General features: G+C 41.5%; 1 protein-coding gene across 1 annotated transcript in view; it reads left to right on the plus strand.

Moving 5' to 3' along the window:
- The window catches only part of SPSB4 (splA/ryanodine receptor domain and SOCS box containing 4), an 84,526-nt gene that overhangs the window by 6,015 nt on the left and 56,635 nt on the right, over positions 1–21,876 (plus strand). Inside the window, exon 2 of the mRNA XM_065672696.1 lies at positions 17,513–18,369. Within this exon, the coding sequence (XP_065528768.1) occupies positions 17,676–18,369 (694 nt within the window). The 5' untranslated portion in view covers positions 17,513–17,675. The remainder of the gene's footprint in view (positions 1–17,512; positions 18,370–21,876) is intronic.

The raw sequence follows: 21,876 nt of genomic DNA on the forward strand, positions 1-21,876 counted from the left end.
TGATTTCCTTCCTGCAGAAACAGGTTTGTGCCTTGAGACATAACCGGGGTCCGAAGTGCAGTAGCTCTGTCCCTCAACACCTCCCGTTGGTGGGTGCCTGCTGAGTCTCACAGTCATTTATTATCATTAGGGTTGGAAGGGAATCATATAGCCCAACCCTCCTACTACAGCTCCTCTGCCTTGAGGATGTCCTTTTGTTAAAGGGCTGCAGCAAGGACTCCTGGCTTGCACTTGGGTACTGTATTTCCTCAGCAGTTTTCTGCTTGTTCCCTGAGCAAAGCTCTGTGTGAGGGGGGGAAAGTGAGGCTGGGACCTGGAGACTATTCAATTCTACACCTCACAGCAGCAGCCACCTCATGTGCCATTCAGCTCTCCTCGTGACCATGCTGCAGTGTTCAGCAGTCTGAGCAATGCTGTTTCCATTTCATTTTATTAATCCAGTAGTCTTTGTTAGAAATGGTGTTTCTTGAATATTTAAAACCCATCGTATTTAGAGTTGCACTTTCAAGGGGGTGTTAATCATGTGACAGCACTTGAGTAGCTTTAGGCACGGAAAAAGGTGTGATTTCTTAAAACTGGGGAAAGCTTTAGGTACGTTGTCATTTACTTTTAACTGCTTCTTTTCCATCTCTTCTTCAGTGAACGCAAAACTAAAGTACCTCCAATGGAAGGATGCTTCTTTTTTTCTCATCAGATACTGGAGGCCCTAATTTTAAAAGAAGGCCTTGTTGCACAAAGTATTTATGTCAGTGGTACATTTCATACTGAGAATGTGCTTACTGTCGACAGCAAACCCTAAGTGGTCATTTTAGGCATAGTCATGACATGTGATTGGATTTTTATTTTCCTTTAAGAATTTCCTGGAAAATAGTTTTATTAGAGAAGGACAGAAATGGCTTGGAAGACTCCTAGAATAGTTAGGGTTGGAAAGGACCTTAAGATCATCTAGTTCCAACCCCCTGCCATGGGCAGGGATTCCTCATACTAGACCACGTCGCCCAAGACTCTGTCCAGTGTGGCTTTGAAAGCAGGTTGTTGCCTTCGAACACTGAACTAATTCCCCAAAATCTTGAGCTTATTTTCTTATTAAAGAAACCGTTTTATGATGGAAGCCACACAAAATTAAACAATAAATGCATGATGCTGTTAACAAGGACTGTATTTCTCCCAGGTGAGAAAATGCTGTGGCAGTCCAATGTGTATATAGCCATGGAAATAGCTGGATTAAGTGTTGCGTAAAGCAGCTTTTGAATTTGGAGCTCTATTTTGTAAGCTTCTAGCTAAATTATGACAGGTTTCTTGTTTTGGGGATTGCTATAAGGGTAGTTTGGACATACAGAACAGTCTGGTGTCTGGTACTGATACTGATACTTTGTTTTCCAAGTTAAATATTTTAGACTACATTTCTAGAATAAGCTGTGCAATGTTCCTCACCAAAGGCTGTCATGTGCTTTCAGCAGCGGAATCCTTGTAGTGTTTTGAAGTGAATGGTTGCTTTAGAATAAAGTTGAAATATTAATTTGTTCATATTAGTATTTGTTGCTCACTGATGTCATCACATACAATTTCATAGTGTATCCTGTATCTGCCTTCACTTATGTGAAGTGTTGGCTCAAGTTAAAAGTGATTCCAAAAGTGTAGCTAATCTGGGGATTTAAGAGTTAAAATTGAGACCTGGTCTTCATGGCATTGTTTGTGTCGTATTATTTACTTTTCTGGCTGAGGCACTTCCTTGAGGATAGAGAAAGCCCATTAAAATTTAACTGTTCCATTTGTTGGGTTATCTTAAAAACTTTTCCTTATTTAACCTGTAAAAAGATGTAGATACTTTTTCAGTTTTGTGTAGCCTATTTGCATGGGGAATTGAGTATCTGTTCACCATGGTCTGTCACTAGTCTACTTGGACTTAAATTGAGGATCTCTGTGTGTGATACTAACACGTGCTGAACTTGTTTCAAGGCCCTGTCTGTGGAGCATAGCAGCTAGGTGGTTATTTTGTGTGCATGACCCTGCAAGGAGGTTTAGGTGCATTGTGTTGTCTTGCTTTCATAAATTATGATACAGCATGAAGAAACCAAAATACCATGTTCCCTATTGTTAAAAACTGCTACCAAACATGTCAGAGATGACAGAAGTTGTTTGAACTAAAGATACTGACATTGAAGTGTATAAAAGATGGCAAATGTTGCCATCCCCACCTCATTTTGACTACGTTGCTACATATCAGTATTATACTGTCAGCAATTGGCTGTGTCTGTGTGTTTCAGTATTGTCAGTCTCTGATGCTGTTAGCATCTGGGTAATACTGTGGTATTCTCACTTCTAATTCCGAGTGTGCCGATCACTCACTAAGTATTTACGTAGTCCTCTGGTTTTGATGTTGCAAGATAAAAACGGTGTGGTTTCTGTCATCTTTCGTATTCAAAGGCAAATAATGCATTGAGGCTGCTGCTGATTGAAGATGATTACAACATGAAATAAAGAAGTTCCTTTGTACTTCAGTCAGTGCTGATGTAACTGTTTCCAGTAGTCTAGAAAATCTCATACGTAGTTCACTGATGGCTTGTTTGGAGCAAGATGCAGTGATCACCTACTAGAGATGTGAGAATGTGCGCAGGAAGGATTTGTTACAACATGTATTGTATCTTATCCTTTGAGGTTTAAATATAACAAGATGTATTAAACAAGCATGAGCATGAGACCTGCAATATGTGCTTGGTTCTTCTTGAGTTTCTTAATGTTCATATTCATGGTATCTGAAGCAAAACGTGTGGGTGAAGAAAATGAATTGAGGCTCGCCTGTGTGAGAACTCTCCCAGTAGCCGTGTGCTAAAGCATAGATGTGGGAGGAGGGAAGGGAGGAACATTCAAGAGCCCAAGTTCTTGGAGATGCAGCGGAGAAAAGGTGATGATTTTGTCAAAGGGACTAAGCCTAAGTATTGGTCAGGATTTAATGGGAGTGAAAATAGACTGACTTTATAGGTAGAGTGCACAAACAGAACTGTCATGAGTTGCTGCAAGATACTTCTGTGATGCTTAAGCCCCTCTGAGGAGTCGGCACTGATGTGGTAATGTACCTTCCTTCAACTCAGTAAGCTGCAGTGGAATGGGAGAAAAGGCATGAGATTGCTGCCTTGAATTCCTATTTAGGTGGCTTTTCAGTTTATACGTACTTGTCTCTTTATTTTTTCAGTGAGTATGATTGGTTTACATTTGTTACTCTCAGGCTCTGTAACAAGAATCAACAGTTTATTTTTACTCAAATACACCTCTTTCTAGCAGCGTTGAATGATAGTGCAAGAGAAGGAAAAAATCCATACGTGCTAGGCCATTGCCGTTCGACTGCTGGAAGAAAACAGCAAAGGGAAATTCAAGCTGAAGTGTATCGACACCACAGGGATGTGGGAGTGACTAATGAACTGTCATTTACTGCTGTTCTCCATCTGTATCCTGCTAATAGAGGATGTTGGAACAGGAAGTCCTAATGAATACAGAAGCCAACCCTCTCCCTTTACTCCCTTTATTTTTAGACTTTCTGTTTTCCCTGAGGTAAAATAGTTTGGAGTTGGGGGAGTTGTGTCTGAGGCTGGGCAGAAATGGGACTTAGTAGTGAATGCTGCCTGGTGTAAAATTATTTGGGAGATGAGGGGAGACTATTTGTCATTGCCTGTATGTAGAAGTTGGTGAAATAGATTGCTTGATTGTTGGTGTAACGCAGTTCCAGTGTGTAGAGACCTGACACCCTGTTTGCTTCTCAAGATGGGTGAAGATAGTGGATGAATGCTGAAGTGTTTTTTCTATTCGTTTTGGCTGTTGGAAAGAGAGGGAAAACCACTGCCTAAATGTGGCCTCTAAATTTAGATGCCTGTACTAGCAATGCAGGAGACATAGCAGTAAGTGTAGCAAGCAGCTTGGTCCCCTGTGGCACTGCTGGCAGCAGAGACAACTTGGGCATCTCTTTCCACCCATTGAGAAAAATCTGTGTGGGATGCTTTCTCTGGATATCCTTACACCAGGGCATAACTGGCACTTTAATATAACGTTCCTCAGACTTCCCACTGACGTTGTCTTCCCAATGGGTCTTCTGCTTATACTATTTTTTGATCTGAATATTTGCATGTAGTGGGTTTTGCTTCCACAGCTGTTCTGTGTTTGGTTTCCTAAGTGGTAAGAAAGGTGGTGTGCTTAAATCAAAGCTGAGGCTGACAGTCTGTTGTACAAATATAATTGTAAGGGGAAAATCCCAGCAGTTACAGTATTACAGCAAAGACGTGTGGGTAGATGGTCTCGGTAGAACTCAGTTTTTGCGTTTAGATCTCTTACAGTGCAAGAAGAAATCATTACATGTAATTAGCTTTTGAAATAAAAGGGATTATCTTTAATTTTAATCACTCTGCCTTAATAGCAGGGAAGAAAAATCATCATTTTGTAAGAGTCCCAAATCTGTTCTTGATGTTTTCTAGAATGACATTTTAATTGAACTATAAATTGATGTGACTGATATTGAAAACTTGCCATTCTTATGGGTTCCTACCCATTCCCCCCACTGTATATTAATCAGTTGTATCTTTAGAGTGTCATCTTCTGTCCTGCTTGTCTTATAAACAAAAATTCAGTAAACAGTGTTTATGAAGAGAGTTTTTACTTTTATTGGTAATTTTTAATGTGTGTCTCTCATACTCAGCTGCACTTCTCTGTTAACATGAAGCATTACATAGTTGCTTCATATCCAGTATGTGTATAGCTTGTAAATAAGCAACACAAGTAGGTTTCAAACTTCATGCCTGTGTTTAGCAGAACTGCTGGATGCTAATCAGCATGAGGGACTATACTGTGCTAGCTTGTGCCCAGGAAAAGTCACACAAGATGCCAATGTGTTCCTCTCCAGATGCTTTCTTAATCCCTTCAATTAACTTGATTAAGCAGCTTAGCTTAAATAAGCAGAATTTGTGACTTGGAGGTTCTCCCATGTAGTATTTTCTCATTGCCTCAGTAATTAATTCCTTTAGTATTTAGTGTGTGTGAAGCAGGCAGCTTTGGTTGCTCCTGTGCTTTACACAGGCATGGTGTGTGCTTAGTTGAGAAGCACATGCAGGGGTGGGTTTGTTTTCCTCCCTGCAATTGGGTCTAGTCAGAAGTCATAAATCACAGTGATTTCTGAATAGTGCAATTGCAAACCTTGTATTTTTTATTAGTACTGAAAGATCCCCCTGCTTTAGATCACTGTGAATCCTCTGTTGGTAGGGAAGAGCCTGCCCTCTTTTCCCTGTGCTTTTTACTTTGCTTTGGAGCTGTGAAGTGCAAGGTTACCTCCAAATGCCATCCTCTGGTACTTGAGCTAGGTAGCTGCTGATTCCACGGTAAAGTCTGGCCACAGCAGTGACTAAGAAGATTTTATACATGGAATTCTATGTTCAAGAAGACTGTGTGCCATGTTCTAGTTCTATCACTTTTAAGGCGTGTTTTCTTATTGCTTTTGGGTGTCTCTGTTGGCTGCAGCACGGTTCACCAAATGTTTTTCGTCCTACAGTCACCAGTCAAGTGGCTGCTCTTGTATTCTTCTGACCAACATCTTAAGACAGTGGTTCCTGAGCAAGGGAATAGCACTCAGGGACCTCTTGGGAATATAGTTCAGCTTCCTAATTGTACCACCTATGTCCTTACCAGGTGACCTGGTGAATCCTCGTTCCTACCCAAAGGCTCTATTTTCACAGTGTGTGCCATTAGATAGGGAATAGGAACAGGGATGTTGATAGGGATGTTAGATGGTAGCACAGGGTTCCTGTCCATCCCTCTCTCCTTTCCTGGAGGATGTCTTCTCCCTTTCCAGTAAGGATGGTGGTTATGTTACAGTGTTCTATATTTTTCAAAGCACAGAAAATCATCCTTAGGTGGAGCCAATTTCTGTGTATCCTACAGCCACTGATGGTAGTAGTGAACCCATCCTTTAAAAACTAAGGCAGCACAAAAAGGGTTGACTTTAGGGCGTTGTGGTAGCCTGGAGCTCTGTATGTCTCATCCCTCCTGTTTTCAGCTGCTGGCTGCATAAACTTCCAAATTTCACAGTTTTCAGTCTGGTTCTGGCTTGCCCTTCAAGCAGGAATATGCTCTCAGTCCCACTGGTATGCATCCACAGGTTGTGTTGAACAGTTTTCTGAATAAATACAAGTATTTCTGCAGTATTAGACATTGTAATGTCTTGCACAGATTGTCATTATTTCCATGCAATAGCTTTAGAAATCAGGATTCGTGTTTATAAGTGGGGTTGTTTTTTCTGTAACAAGAATTTCAGCTTCCTTTCAAATTACTTCTACCTTTTCTTCTCCCTGTGATTATACTGTATCAGTCAAAAGTGATAACATGCTTTGGTAATTACTGGCAAGTCTAGATTGGTATTGAACCAGTTATCTGCTACCTAATGAAAGGTGGTAGTCGAGTGTGCTTCCATGAGATTTCTCTTTCCAGAAGTGCCAGGTGGGCTGCACTGGCCTTAAGAGCTTGTGCTGCAGAGTTGGAGGTGAATGTCTTAAAAGGATACTAGAAAGTGGGAAAAATATTAGTGTGGGTTTAGTGGTCTTGATATATGCCTCAGTTTCTTCCCCTTTATGTTGATTATGAGTGGAACGTTAAATATAGATTATGAGGAGAACATCATGTCGATTATGAGTTACTGTGTTGATTCTGGAAGTATGAGGTTAATTCCTTCATCTTTTTCTCCTCTAATTTTGAACAAGATTTGCTTTTATGTCCATTGTTCAAAATGGGCGTTTACTGGCCTTAATTTTATGCCAGCGATGAGCTCATCTGCATCATAGAATTTAGATTTAGTCCAGTGAATCCCTTTTGTGGGGTCTGGTTTATATTTCCACCTGCTTTTTGTAATTGGGGAACGAGGTCTTTCAGGAATTGAAGTGGGCCAGTACCTGTGGAGAAAATAGGAGCAGCATCCACTGGTGATTAGTTGTAACGAGGCTTCTGGAGTGAAATCAGGAAGACTTACATGGAAAAGAGCTCTGAAGTCAAAGCCTCGATTCTTAAGAAGGGAAAATGCAACAGAACCACACAAATAATGTCTGTCCTGTCATGTTTGGTGTAGAATCTTGAGTCTTGAAGACTGATGAAAGCCAGTTAGCTTTTATAAACTACTCTTGCCTAATTTCAGGGAATTCTTTCTCTATTTCAATGAAATTGCAGCTTTTTGTGAAGAGTTGAGTCCTAATATGAGAGCAGATTCAAGTCTATCAGGAAGGCTGTATGACTAAGCAAGATACTTGTGGCTTCCCAGTATTAAAGAAGCTGACAATAGGATCTACAGGGAAAGGAGGGAAGGAGAAGGGAGACTGTTAAGACTGGGATTGTAACAGAGCCCTTTGCATCGATTTGTGATGAAGATGACATGAAGGGCAATTGAAACTACCTGTTTTTCATTCCTTCCCCCACTGTGGAAAAAGATCTCTGTTCATGAGAGATTCCACAACTAATAAGAAGCATTATAAGCTCCTGGATTTTAACACTTGGTTTAACTTCCATACTGTGTAAATGACTTTCTTCAAACTTGTCTCCATTTTTGACCTGTCTTTACTGTAAATTGTAACAGACTTAGGGATACATATGAAAGTGCACAACTGCTCTTGATCCCACGATTCTAACAACAAATTCTGTGTCTGCAGAATGCTTCTGGGGAAAGTATATGTCAGTTTGTCTTTTGAAAGAATGGTTGGAACTTAAACCCCTTCATATTTCTAGTTTCTTTAGATATTCTTTTTTTCTTAGCCTGTTGTCAAAGGGCTTGCTTTACTCTACTGAAACCATTTGTATTGTTTGCGCAGTATCCAACATGGTTTTGCACTCAATAGGCTGGAGTGGTTTGTATGGGACTTCCAAGCCTTGTGTAAGAGTGAATCACGGTTTGCTTGATGAATGCCTATCTGTGTTTATGCTTATGTGAACACTTTGGTTAGATGTCAGGTGATTCTGGAAGGATCTTTATATTAATCAGCTGGATTTTATCTTGCCTCTGCTGGTCTTGAGGGTGTAATAGGCAAAACCAATTCTAGCTCTGATAAGATTGATGAAATAATCAAAACGAACAATATTTCCCCAGTATTTGGGAATGCAGGCCATACTGAGTGTGTAATGGTTTTTAGAAATCAAAAGGCAAATGATTTTTTTCCCCTCTGGAGATAGTCCCTCTTAAAGATATTTCTAAATGTTACTTTTACGCTGGAAGGTATTTCCTGATCTGCCTTTTTTTTTTTTTTTTTGTATAGTACTGCCGATCCAGATATAAACTGAGCAAACTTTTTCTCCATGGCAAAGCAGGGGCCTGCCTGTGTTATTGGAGAATCAGTGTCTGGCACATTTAGATGATGTTTGAAGGTACTTTGTATCAAATACAGGTATTTTTCTTGGTGGTGATGGGGCAAAGTTTAATTGGAGCATGCTAATTGTTTATATAGCTTTTTCAAGACTTCCAGAATATGTTGCTAGTTATTTTCAGTGACAGTACACCTAGAGATTGAGTACTAGTATCTTTCTATTCCTGTTACATTCCCAGCATTCAGCTCTGGGGGTAACAATACAAGAGGAACATGGAGCTGTTGGAGTGAGTCCAGAGGAGGCTATGGAGATGCTGCGGGGGTTGGAGCAGCTCTGCTCTGGAGATGCACTGAGAGAGCTGGGCTCTTCAACCTGGAGAAGAGAAGGCTCCTTCAGGGGAGACCTTAGAGCAGCTCCAGTGCCTCAAGGGGCTACAAGAAGTCTGGAGATGGGTTTTTGACAAGGGCCTGGAGGGGATAGAACCACGGCATAGAACCATTAGGCTTTAAGCTGGAAAGGGGTATATTTAAATGAGATTTTAGGAAGAGGTTGTTCTCTGTGAGGATGCTGAGGCCCTGCACAGGGTGCCAAGAGAAGCTGTGGCTGCCCCATCCCTGGCAGTGTTCAAGGCCATGTTGGACGGGGTTTGGAGCAACCTGGTCTAGTGGAAGGTGTCTCTGCCCATGGCAGATGAGCTTTAAGGTCCTTTCCAACCCAAACCATTTTCTGATTCACCACTGTGAGACCCATCCTGGGTTCTCACCAAGGTGTCCTTTGTGTCTTCAGGAGTCATCTCAGACCCCTCTGTAACTGGCTGTAAATCTGTTAACTCCTTAAAGCCCTCTGTCGTTTCCCAGTCTTTCCCTCTACATCCCTGAGTGCCCTGTTTCCTGAATTAATAGCAAACACAAATGAAAATATTACTCTGTAAAGTGGGAAAGCTTTTATGTGCATAAGAAAAATCAGTTTTGTTGCTTAGAGCTGGGGCAGTTTGTTTCTATGTTACTTTCTCCATCATCCCCATTTGTATGTGCTATTGTTCTCTACTGACAGATGGTCATTAGCAGAAGTGTGTGTTTAAGACATGAAATGCACTGCTGTTGCTTTAAAAATGTTGAGGGTTTTTTCATCTTTTATTTGTGAAAACATTTGCTTTTTTGTTTAACAGGAGGTTGGTTTGTCTGGTAGAGTTCAAAAGCTGTATGTAACTTCATTTGCTGCCTTACCTGAGAAATACAAAATCCTCTGTGGAATGTGTGTTTGTGAGGGTGCTTCCTTAACATATGTAAAGTATGTGTACTTGATTCCTGTTCATTAGAAGCAGTCACTTGAGAAGCTGCAGGACTGGTGAAGCATTGCTTCCTGCATTTGTCTTGTGGCTGACTTGACGTGAAACCTTTAGGACGCATTGCCTGCAGTTACAGCTTTGAAGTGAGCTTGTTCTCATCTGGGTTTCTTGGCAAGATGTGAACTCGCAGTCCAGTGTGGACTTCTATGTGGTCACTTCCAAGATGTCTTTCCTCTCCTCTGCTGCTTCTGTAGAATCATGGTCATCTTTGAGCCTGCTGCTATTCTGTCAGCTTTGCCTCATGGTGGCTGTTGACTGAAATACTTAAGGGGAAGGGTTAAGGAGGGGTGCAGATGGTGTGATTGTGTAAGCCTATTCTCCTATTAAACAAAAGAATATGCTTTTGTTCAGGATGGAACTTGTTCTCATTTATTCATCTTGTACATGTTTGTGCAAGTACAATGGCTGGGTTCCCTCCAACCCTGCCCTCCCACTCTTCCAGTGCAATCCTGAGTAGGGGGAATGGACTGAGCCCTGTGTCTGTGGCTTCCCTACAACAGATCACCCACGGTTTGTCCAAGACTGCCTTTTTGAGCATCTCTTCTGCATCAGTCTATTCAGCTCAGTGTAGGGGGAAGAATTATCTTCAACTCTAGTTTGCTGTGTTTGGCCAGAATCACAGTATAGTTTTTTGTCACTGAAGTTTGGCAGCACTATTGAAGGTCAGGAACTGCCTCTGATCAGGATCTGCCTCTAATGGGCTGTTTGAGCTGCAGCATCCAGTGGATTTTCCTCTGGCTAACCAACAGTGAGAGCATGTGACAGGTATTGTCTGTATGCTGCCACCTCAAATCAAATGAGAATTAAACCAAGTAAGGCTTGAAAGCAAAAGAAGTCAAAAGTATCCTGATCATTCCAAGAGCATTGCAAATGTTAAACCATTAGTGAATGCCTTTTTATAAATGGCACAGAGGCTAAGCACTAAAGTCATCCACTGGATGGGCACTGTGAGAGTAGAGCCATCACTTGCAGAGTCTGGTAGGTGAGTCATGAGGATTTCATGAGAGACAGTGTCAAAAGCCGTGCTGAAGTCCAGCTTTACAACATCCACTGTTCTCCCTTTATCATCCAGCCAGTTGTCCCATTGTAGAAGGCATCATGTTGGTTAAGCATGATTGCCTTGGCGCTGAAGACTAAAGCAAAGAAGGATTTAGCATCTTTGCTTTCTCTGTGTCGCCAGGGTCCCTGCTTCATGAAACCCATGACTGTACTGAATTAATACCTGAAGTTCAGCCATGCCCCTTAGGGCAGCTTGAAGTGACTGGAAATTCACTCCACGGTTTGGGCTGCTGCCTAAATAGATGGTGAATTCAGCATTGTCTCTCGTCTCATGCCAGAGCAAGTGTTTACATGACTGTCTGATGTGCCAGATCTAGAGGGCTTTTCCACCTGAAAATAACCTGGCAAAATGAAATACTGGATTTTGCCCACTTCACTTTCCTGAGGCAGACCCATCTCAAGGCTATTTGAATGCAGGTGGCTGCAAGACAAAAGGGAAGAATGAATAGGAAGGGGTTGTAGGAGGGATGTAGCAGTTAGAGCATCTGTAAGCTTATGGTAATTGTGGAGTCACATGGGTATTCCTGTTAAATACTCTGAAAATTTCTGTTCAGTAACTTTAGTCTTAAATTTCCTTTCAGTAACTTTAGAACGGGAATGTGTCTGCTTTGAAGAGTGCTTGCGAAGTGAAAAAAAAGTAGTTTTTACTCTATTATGTTACTGTATCTGTTTTTCAAATTGCATTGCTGTACTCTGAGAAGTCATTACACAAAAAAACTGTTTACAGTATTGAAGTGTTTTTTTTGTCACCTTTTGTGTTTCTTCAGAATATAAATGTTTGCATCTAAAACCAGCTTTCAGTACTAGAGAGGCAAATTCCAGAAGCACATGGAGTGAGGAGGAAGGCATAAAACCAACCCAAAACCTCAAGCCCAGCTCAGTTCCAAAATACAGTAGATGAAAGTATTTGAAAATACACACACTGCTGTATTCATAACTACTCAAGATTCTTTCCGCATTCTTCATCATGGGACTAAACTGCTTCTAACCATGGTGGTACAGATGGTGTGGTATTTCAGATTATTCTAATTCCAAGCAGCTAAATGCACCGTCTATTTCAATAACAAGCTTATAGTGAATTTTGAAACAACTACACGTTTGTAACATTACCAAAAAATTACTCTTTATGGAGGAATGTCTTTGGGATTTTCAGGATTTGCATTCCTTACAGGGATTGAAGAAGTCATGGTTTACTCCTGCATTGTTCATCCCACATGTTAAATGTCATTTGCTAAGTGTGCATGTAGCATAAAATGTTCTCTGTATCACAGGATAGTTTAGAGTATCTGAGTGTTTTTGGCTGGTTGCATTGTTACTGTATATTCCCAGTTTGACAAAGAAAGCCAACACTGTTCACAATGGGCAATAAATCAGCACTGTTGGATACCAGGATCTATAGCTGAATCCAAGCTGGCCAGTCTTTTTAGGGTGCCAAAAATGTGCTTAATTCATTGTCACCCTCAGAACAGTATTGTCATGGTCATGTTGCAGTTTGCACACTGGGAGCATAGTTGGTGCACGCTGGGAGCATAGTTGGTGCACGCTGGGCCTTGTGCCTTTACATTGTCTGGGTGGAGGTAAAAGTCCTTGTTCTTGAACTTATAAACCCTTCTTCATTAACTTGGCCCACACTTGGTGGTTTTATTCTTCCTATTCCTCCTGTAGGGATGTTAGGACCAGTGTTAGATTCAGAGTACACAAACACTTTGGGTATTGGTTCTCTTCAGGCATCTGGGGAGCAAACAGCTTTGGTGCCGATGGAGAAGAGGTCTTGGTTGAGAGTGTTCTGTTCCAACTCTGTTAGTGTTCAGGAATCTTTGCTTGCTGATAATGAAGCCCAGGTTGGCAGAGAGGTGGCACTAAGGTCTGATTGCAGCAAGGAAAAAACCCAGTGAGGGTCAATAGCAGAAAGAGTGGGAACTGTGGTGTAGAAATTTGAAATACTGGTAAGTGGAGGTAGCACTTTCCATGCTTTTTCTGGTAGACCATTTCACTGGTCAGTACTAACAGCACTGTTGGGACTTGCCTACGTGCTTCTCACTTCTTTGATAAGTTCTGATGGTTCAGAATATCAGGACTAAGCAAAACAGTAGCACATTCTTACTGTAGTTTGGAATTGCATTTATGTTAGGGTGGTGAGACACTGGAATCGGTTGCCCAGGGAGGTTATGAGTGCTCCATCCCTGGCGGTGTTCAAGGCCAGGTTGGATGAAGCCTTGTGTTGGATGGTTTAGTGAGAGGTGTCCCTGTCCATGGCAGGGGGGTTGGAACTAGATGATCTTGAGGTCCTTTCCAACCCTAACTGTTCTATGGTTCTATGTGTGTCACTTCTCATGCATGTTTCTCAAGCTTTCTGCACATCTGCACAGAGGGGAATACTGCTATAAATGCTGAAAGCTGACTTTGCAGAAAGCACGTTTCTTTTATCAGCAGCAATGTTACATCGATGCCAACATACTGAATTGTTAACGAACCTCACTCTATTTAGTTACAGCAAAGTGATGTCCCAGCGAATCGTTCTCTGGTAAGTATAATCTGTGTTTTTATTGTGAATAACTTCCCTAAATATTTTGGCAGCCTGTGTAAGGACACTGCTAAGTGGCGTTGACACACTTTTCCTGTTGGGAGTTGGCTTGTTCTTGTACAGTAGGTTTAATCATCATATCCTAACAAAGCGTAGCATGAATGTGAAACTGAGACAGAAGTAATTTAGGATACAAAAACTAACAGTCTTTTTAGCCAGAGATTTCCAGTTGCTGAAGGAGTATACTAAAATTATGCTGCTTCTCTTCCTGTGAAAATACTCCTTTATTTTCCATAACATAACTCTTATCACAGGGATAACTGAAGAAATTCAGTGTGTTACTTGAAGCTGCTGAAGAGATATAATGGAGAGATCATGTATTAAGCCAGATTGAAATAGTTTCTTATTTCCGACCTCCTGTAGTGGTTAGAAATTACTGGGCAAAACTTTGAAGCAGAACTATGCAGTGAAAATGAATGTTCTTTTAATTGTAGATTATTTATGTATCTAATAAGATACAGGCAGGGAAATATAAGTTTCTTGAAGTAGTGTAAGAGTACAAAAAGTCACAGCAGGTCAATGACAGTGCTGCGCTTTGGCAAGTCTTTATTAATTCAGGAGATGGTAAGAAGGTTTTATAAGGAAATATTTCTGTAAATGGTTTGAATAGTGCATCATCTGGAGGGAATAATCCTTTCTCCTTTCAGGCTGACCCACAGCTTTTACTAATCCTATGTGGTGTATCCATCCAGTCCTGCAGACAGGAAGCCAGGTTATGGTACCTTTTCCCTCCACTTCCCCTTCTGGGTGTTGTGCTTGGCTTTCTCAGCAGCTTCTGGTGTGTGGTAATTGTGCAGCTCCTAGGGGAGAAGCTGCTTGGAGATCTGAGAGTAGTGGTGCAAGTGTGATATTCCGAAGGCTTCTGTGTTGGAAGTGTGATGGTACCTGTGGAAATAGGGAGGGGATGTTTTGTCAGTGGAGGCCAGTGGCCTTGGTGAGCTGTGCTTCTGACAGGGTGAAGGATAAGGTGATGCCTCTGCTGCTGTTCCTTGGCTCACTGTGGGTCTCTGCCATCTGCTTGGTGTAAATGGACAGCATGCATCCAAGAAAACGGAATAGGTGATCTTGGCATTGAGACAGGTTGTCCTCCAAGCAGCCAACAGGACTGTTGTGAGCTGCCAGGAGGACTTTTTGCATGAGTCGCTCCCTGTGGAGCTCACATTCCTGTTGCATGGGTTATGAGCAGGAGGTATGTGTTGCAACCCGTCACTGCATCCACATAGAAAGTTTTCAAGTCAGCCACTACTAAGCACCAGCAATCAGAGCTGTTAGACCACAGCCAGCACGGGGTTACACCTTTATTGCTGTACTGGTACAAATGGTTAAATATTGACTTACTTTTTTCATTTACTGATGTAAGTCCACTAATGCTTGAATGAGATCACCATGGCTATAAGTAGAAGCTAACAACTACCAGCTACACAGAACTAGGATGCAAGAGAGTGCAATGTGATGGGTGGGAGAAAGTATTTGATGAAAGGTGCCTTTTGAACCAACACGTTGCTTAGGAACTGCCACTTCTCAAATGCATCAGTAAGTGTAGAACTTTGACACTGTTGTTTGGTCCTATGTCCATTCAGAGCTATTTGGCCAAATGTTTCATGATACGTGACTTCGTGGTAATGTCCGAGTATGAAAAATGATCTAATCCTGTGATATAGAGTTTCAAACCTAAGTGGCTACTGAGCACATCCCAGAGTAAAGGTACAGTTGTACATGTATCATGGTAGTTACAAAGATGCCTTTTACTCTTCTTAATTACTGATCCATCTACTAGCAACGTGTTTATGCCACGATTTGGGGTACATTAGGAAGAATGTCTGTGGCTTGCCAAGGGAGTCACTACAGTGTTTATTATCTCCCAGTGATTTGCCAGGTAAACATTTGTGCCAAGTTTATTTTCTAATGTGATCAGGAAATGATGCAGGAAGATGCACTGAGGACTTCCCTGGCCATCTCCCCTCAGCACTCTGACAGGAACGGGGCAATTGTCTTGTGTTCTAAAGAGGAAATTTTCTGAGGCATGTAGAGCTAAATCTCATACAGAAATCACCGAGGTTCCCTTTGAACATCTCAGATTTCCCTTTTTCATACCCTTCTTTAAAGCTCAAATAATCAAGCACCTTTTTTAAAGGAGCTACCCAGTCCCTGACCATATGTCGTCCAGGAAAGATTGCTTACCTGATGACATTTACTCCCTGTTGTTTCCCTGTGTGCATATCGCTATTTCATTTCCCCCATGATTAGAATAAAGTATTGAACTTGCTTTGGTGGGCTAGAGTTGTCATTACATCTTTGAAACAACCTGTGAGTGCTTCTGCAATAGTGGAAATGGCATCAGCTTAAATGTAATTACTGTTTAAACTTTTGGATTCCTTTTACATGGTTTACAAAGAAGGAAATGGGGTCTGTGAGCTGATTGCATGTGGGGAGCTCCTGTATGTTGTTCTGAATCCTCATGACAGAGTGAAAAAGGGGCTGGGGGAGCTTATGTTTAATTCTGATTTTTGAAGGTTAAACCCAAGTGCAGAGGGGGTTGTTTGATGCTGAGTTCTGTGCATGTACCCATGTGGGACCAAGGCGACAGAAAATAATGCATTTACACAATAACTTAATCATCACATGGATCTGAAAATCAACTTTTTGACTTTTGCCTTTTGGAAGGAAAACTGTCACATAACACAGGTGTTGTTTCATTCTGTATTTAATACATCCAGAAAACACTTCACATGGTATTGGCCATCGTTAATAATACAAGGACCTAATTTTGCTTCTAGAACATATTTTGGATGGTAAATTTTGCAGACGTTCTTTTTCTAGACTTCCCATTTTATTTCCTTCCATTCTGAGTGCATGTTTCTTACTCATCAGCTTTCAGAAATGATCTTTGCAGTTGGAGAGTGTATCTGGGGTAAGAGTTTTTAAAAAGGAAGAACATGAACTTGGAACTTTAAAGTCTTTTTGTTGCAAGACGGCTATGTCCCTGTGTGCTGTTTGATGCTCTATGAAAGAGTTGTCACCTACGTTCCTCAGACTTTTGAAAGTGTGGTGATTTTTGCTGCTGCTTGAAACACTTCATCACAGAGTGGTTTTAATCCCATATGTTCAAGTATCCCCAGACTTGGCACTTGTTTTTCTAGAAGGCAGAGGTATGTCTGCTGGCGCAGATACTCTCAGTGGTCCCATGTCAGTCGTCTGCTTGAGTTTATAGGACTTTGACTTCAGTTTTACTCCTTTAGTACTTTGAGAGCTTCTTGTCTTCCCTTTACACTCTACCCAAGCTCTAAAATATGAATGAATCTAATTTATCCAGGCTTCAAAGTATCTTTCCTGGGTGCTTTTGACCATTTCCAGCTAAATTACCATGTTTAACTGGGGAAACACAGAAATAATAAACTTCAAAATCATGTATTCCCTTTAAATGTCTTACTGACCTTCTCATCAGTTGTATACTGAAATGTGGATTAGCCTGCTGTCCAGTAGCATGAGGAGCTTACCCAGTTGTAGTAGCTACCCATTAGAAAAGTCTGCCAAAGAGCTGGAACTGCCATCCTTCTTTCTTCCTTTGTCCTTCCATGGCTCCTCTTCCCTCATTCCCTCTTTTTTTTTTTTTTTAATTATTTTTATCTTTTTGTTAGCTCCTTTATAAAATACCTAAAGCTTAATGAATTTTTTAATTTAAGTACAGACTGTGTTAAAAGAAAGCACTTAAATTTTTCAGCCATTTGCTGTTGGCTGCATTTGTTTAAATAATGGCACAGAAGCTGAAGCCCTTTGTTGCCAGGGCCCAGAGCAGAGAACAGCTGGAAATAAAAGGGGATTCTCACATAGTGCCTATTTCTAAGGCTATGAAACAAAAGCAGAAGTGAAAGTGAAGCTGCAAGTTTATCACTGTTGCTGGGGAATATCATACGCCTTCTTCAGGACCGCTGTGAACTTGGCCAGACAAAATAGGTGGAAGGGCAGAAGCTGAGGAATGTCTACATCCTATTATGAATAGGAGGAAATGACTGTCTGCTCTCTGAATGCTGGTGGGCTCAGTGTCCTGCTGGCAGGCTGGTTAGTGCGGTAGGATACGGAACAAAACGTGGTGAATTATCAGCTTTGGTGTTTAAAATAACTGCTAGGGATGAAACAAAGTTCTTTAAAAATAGAGTTTTCTGTTGGCTTTCTTTAACTGGAAACTTTCTGCTTTCTTTCAGGAGCATTTTCGTCTCTGAAAACATTGCTGCTGAAGAGCTGCGAGTAGGAGAAGTAAATCCAGTCAGCTTGTCGGGTCACTGACGTGGCGTTAAAGTGCTTTCATGAGGTAACACTGGGCCAAAGTCAACTTTTCTTTCTCCTTTGTAAAGCTGCAGCCAAGCAATGGGCCAGAAAATCTCAGGGAGCATAAAGTCTGTGGATGTGAGGGAGCCCCCTTATAGACCTGTTAAGCGAGAGCTTAGAGGCCCGGATTTCTGCAAGCCAGCGCGCCTGGACATGCTGTTGGATATGCCCCCTGCCAAGCTGGAGGTCCAGTATAAACACGCTTGGAACAATGAAGATCGCTCCTTAAATATATTTGTGAAGGAAGATGATAAACTGACCTTTCACAGACACCCTGTTGCCCAAAGCACAGATTGCATCCGGGGCAAGGTCGGCTACACGAGAGGCCTCCACGTCTGGCAGATCCACTGGCCCACAAGGCAGCGGGGAACTCATGCCGTGGTAGGGGTCTCCACAGCTGAAGCTCCACTGCACTCTGTGGGATACACGTCGTTGGTTGGTAGCAATAGTGAATCGTGGGGCTGGGATCTGGGACGCAACAAACTCTACCATAACTGTAAAAACCAGCCTGGGGTCACGTATCCTGTCTTTTTGGAACCGGATGAGTCTTTTGTACTCCCAGACTCCTTACTGGTGGTTTTGGATATGGATGAAGGGACGCTTAGCTTCATGGTAGATGGACAGTATCTTGGAGTGGCCTTCAGGGGACTAAAAGGGAAAAAACTTTATCCCATAGTCAGTGCAGTTTGGGGGCACTGTGAAATTACAATGAGATACATCAACGGACTTGACCGTAAGTGTTACTGTGTTTCTTCATTACACTAACAACTTTTCTGGTGTAGGATTTTCTTTATCCTTTTGTTGTGAACAGAGTGTTCAGGGAGGGGGAGGAGCTGGCTGTTGAGTACATTGCATCCCAGTTACTGCCACAGCAAGTAACTATCAGTTATGTCTTGTAACGACTGGATTGTATCAAAAGGCCTTCCCTTCTGGCAAGCAGAGCGGCAAGAAATCTGTGTCCACACAAAGTGAACAAGCTGAGAAAAAAGATCTTGGGGAAACTTCCTGGCTTTGTTTAACAGTAAAATTCTTGTTTAATGGAGGATATGTTTTAAATCTGTGGCTTTCAAATTGGATTTGTGGATCCTGTAAAAAGTTCCTGTACTTGTGGGAACTCTCCCATAAACATACTTGAGTTCAGGCCAGTAGGCTTTCTTTCCATAGTTGCCTTTCCAGGACCCTCAGAAACAGCTGTGGATCCCCAGGAATCTGGGAGCTCAGGTCAAATACAGCTTTCAGCTGTTTTTCTGATAGAGAGCTCAATTCCTTAGTCAATTTCAGAAGGTGCTCTCTCAAGGTACTTTGTTCTCCAGGAATACGGAGTTTTGGGTAAGCATTACCTGGTTTTGGTCTAAAGGGGTAATAAGAAATTAAATGGCGATGTAGTAAGGAGCATTGTGTTGCTGTTGTGAACCTGAAGTAGTAACCCACCAGAAGATGAGTTGCAGAGCTGGGTCTTGTCCAGTTCTTCTTACTGCTCAGGAAGGCATGTGCTCTGCGGTTGTGCCAGGTCATCTGCAGTTGGCTTATCGGCTGCTGTGAATGGGGAATGGAAGGCTGAACGAGGTAGTAAGTGGAACTTCATTCTTTTTTAAGACTATATTAGCTGAACCATAGGAAGAATCATAAATATAAATACATAGATTTAACAAAAGTAGATGATTGAACAAAATTTTCATGGCTTTGGGGCTTTATGAATGGCACTAGGTTTTGTAAGAAGAGAGTAATAGCATGTGTACAACCCCTGCCTTTCAATTGGTGATTTCTAAAGGAATTTACTATTCTTTCCAATTGGGATTGGGTGGTCTGTTTTTTCTGTCAGAAATTATCTGCTCATTACCCTACATCTGACATACAAAGTAGAAACCTAATTAAATAATTTGACCCTGTTGAAGATGTTTTTTTTTTTTTCATAAACATCTGTAATAAGTGCTGGGGGAAAGAATCTTTATCCACAGAAGCCATGCAGGTTATTACAGCCAGATGCTAAATGGCAGCTTCCCGAGTGCTTTTGTAAGAGGGAGTATGGGAGGGCTCTTAAGTACTTTGCTATTTGCTGACAGCATTTTGTTTAGTTTCATTTTGGAGAGTGGGGGAGAGATGCTTTTGCAACCTGAATATTTCTGTGCAAAACCAGGTTTCATAATGCTGGGAATATCTGCCAGACTAAGCAAAGTACAGCTTGGTCCACCACGTCCATACACGGAATTGTTCTGCATTCTTTTTGTAGCCTCCACAGAGCTGCTCTAGAAAGATGAAAACACAGGATGAGGATGTGAATGATATAAAATAAAAGGGGCTAAGTACAGGAGGATAGCTGTGGTCTGTGAGATGGCAGAGAGAGAAATTCCCATCCGGTTTCTCGTGGGATAATTTTGCTGGAAGAGGCAGGATGGTTTCCTAAATTATCCCTGAGAAAGTCAAAGTATTAATTTTTCTTGAGTGTGAACCCACGGCTAAAAGTAAACTTGTAAACTAAACTTCTGTGTAGGCCTGGGTGTTAATCTGATCATGTGAAGAGGAAGTTTAAAGCCACTTCGCCGTGGGGCAGTTTGACATCCTGGAATCACATAATTTGTTATCTCATGCTCACTGGTGCGTTTTCTGCAACAAAAACAGTGTTCAGGAAATCAAAGAAGCTTGTTTAGCTGGTGCTGTAAAGCAAATGCCTTCTCTTCTCTGTTGGAAGGGTTTCAATCCAGCCAGCTTTTGTGTAGCAGTGCAAATTTGATTGTGGAACTCTCATAGCACTTAATATTGCAGGTTTTTACAATTGCTTATTCCTGTGAAAATCAGAGTAGATCTTGTGGACTGCGATGCTCATGTTGCATTCACAGTTAAATATGTTTGAACATACATGTGTGTGGGGTTTGTTGTTGTTTGCTTGCTTTTTAACCTCACAAATTCTCCTTTTTTCTCCTCCTATCCCCTTCCCTGGGAGTATCTCATGCTGCTGATTGCAGCTTTTAGTAGATCTGGTGGTAGGAACTCTAGCTTTCCTTGGAAACTGTGCTGTCAAACAGTGAATTGTAACTTGCTATTTAGTGATTGATTGTTACTGCTTAGAATGCATACCACAGCTTGCAGGGGTTGTTTATATGGTGTCTTACAGGGCAAATGGAGACCTCGACCACAGGGATTTCTAGTGTTTTCAATACTTGCTATTTAAATGGGAGACCTCCGAATACTTTAAAGGCCTGTGTATTTCAGTTGCCTGGCAAAGAGCAAAAGGCTTGCAGGAATGGAGGAGTCAAAGGATCAAAAGATGGGCTTGTGCAGCTGCAGTGAACTTAAACATATGTTGTAGTGGTATAGAGATGATGCAGACTTTGAAGTATGTTAATTACTGCATAGATGGCAGAATCATAGAAGGATAAGGCTGCAGGTCAAAGATCAAGAACCTGTGTGCCCTCCAGGCTCTGGATATTGTGCCTAGAATAATGCTGTAATTAAAATCAATCACTGTTCTTCCAACTGCATCTGGTACCCAGAGCATTCTGCTTCAGAAGCTACTTTGAGCGTCACATGCTCATGTGCTGTGACTTTCACCAGATGGATTCTTGCTCACATTTGAGAGACTCAGAGCTGCAAATATTTGTCATGGCTTGTGGGGGAAGGCAGAGTGGCAGGATGGAGAGTGCTCATCAGAAGCACAGTGACTTTTTTTCTCCAGGACAAACTTCTTTGATCAAATGCTATCAGTATTTACCACATTGTTATTTGCCCAGTGCCTGTTGCATGGAATTTTACATCAGACATCTGCCTATTGACTATAGCAATAATTAAACCCCCCAAATATAATTGTAGTATATGCTATTTTTCAGATACTCTTTTCATCAGGGTATGTTCATGTTTAAAAAAAGCTGGGCTATCAATAGCTGTTGTCTGATGAGAAGTCCTGAGTACTATTTATAGACTGAATCAGAGAAACAGCAAAGTACTTTTGTATAAATGTACATTGCAGAATTGCAGATCATAGCTGATACATCAGTATTTGTGTGTTTAAATGAAGTGGTGGGAGCACAACGTTAACAGAGCTGTGGTAGAAAACTTGGTCATTGAATAGGTGAGTTGAAGGCAGTGATTTATATTGATCCTTAAAAGTACCTGACAGAATAGTCAATAATTTGACTTCTGGAAGTCAAAATGCTTTTTATGAGCATACATTGCAGGTCCGGCTCTGCCCTGTTCTGAATCGGTGTGAAAGAGCAAAGCAGACGGTCTGTGTTCTGTGTATAAT

This window comes from Lathamus discolor, chromosome 3, assembly GCF_037157495.1.
Source record: "Lathamus discolor isolate bLatDis1 chromosome 3, bLatDis1.hap1, whole genome shotgun sequence".
NCBI lineage: Eukaryota > Metazoa > Chordata > Aves > Psittaciformes > Psittacidae > Lathamus > Lathamus discolor.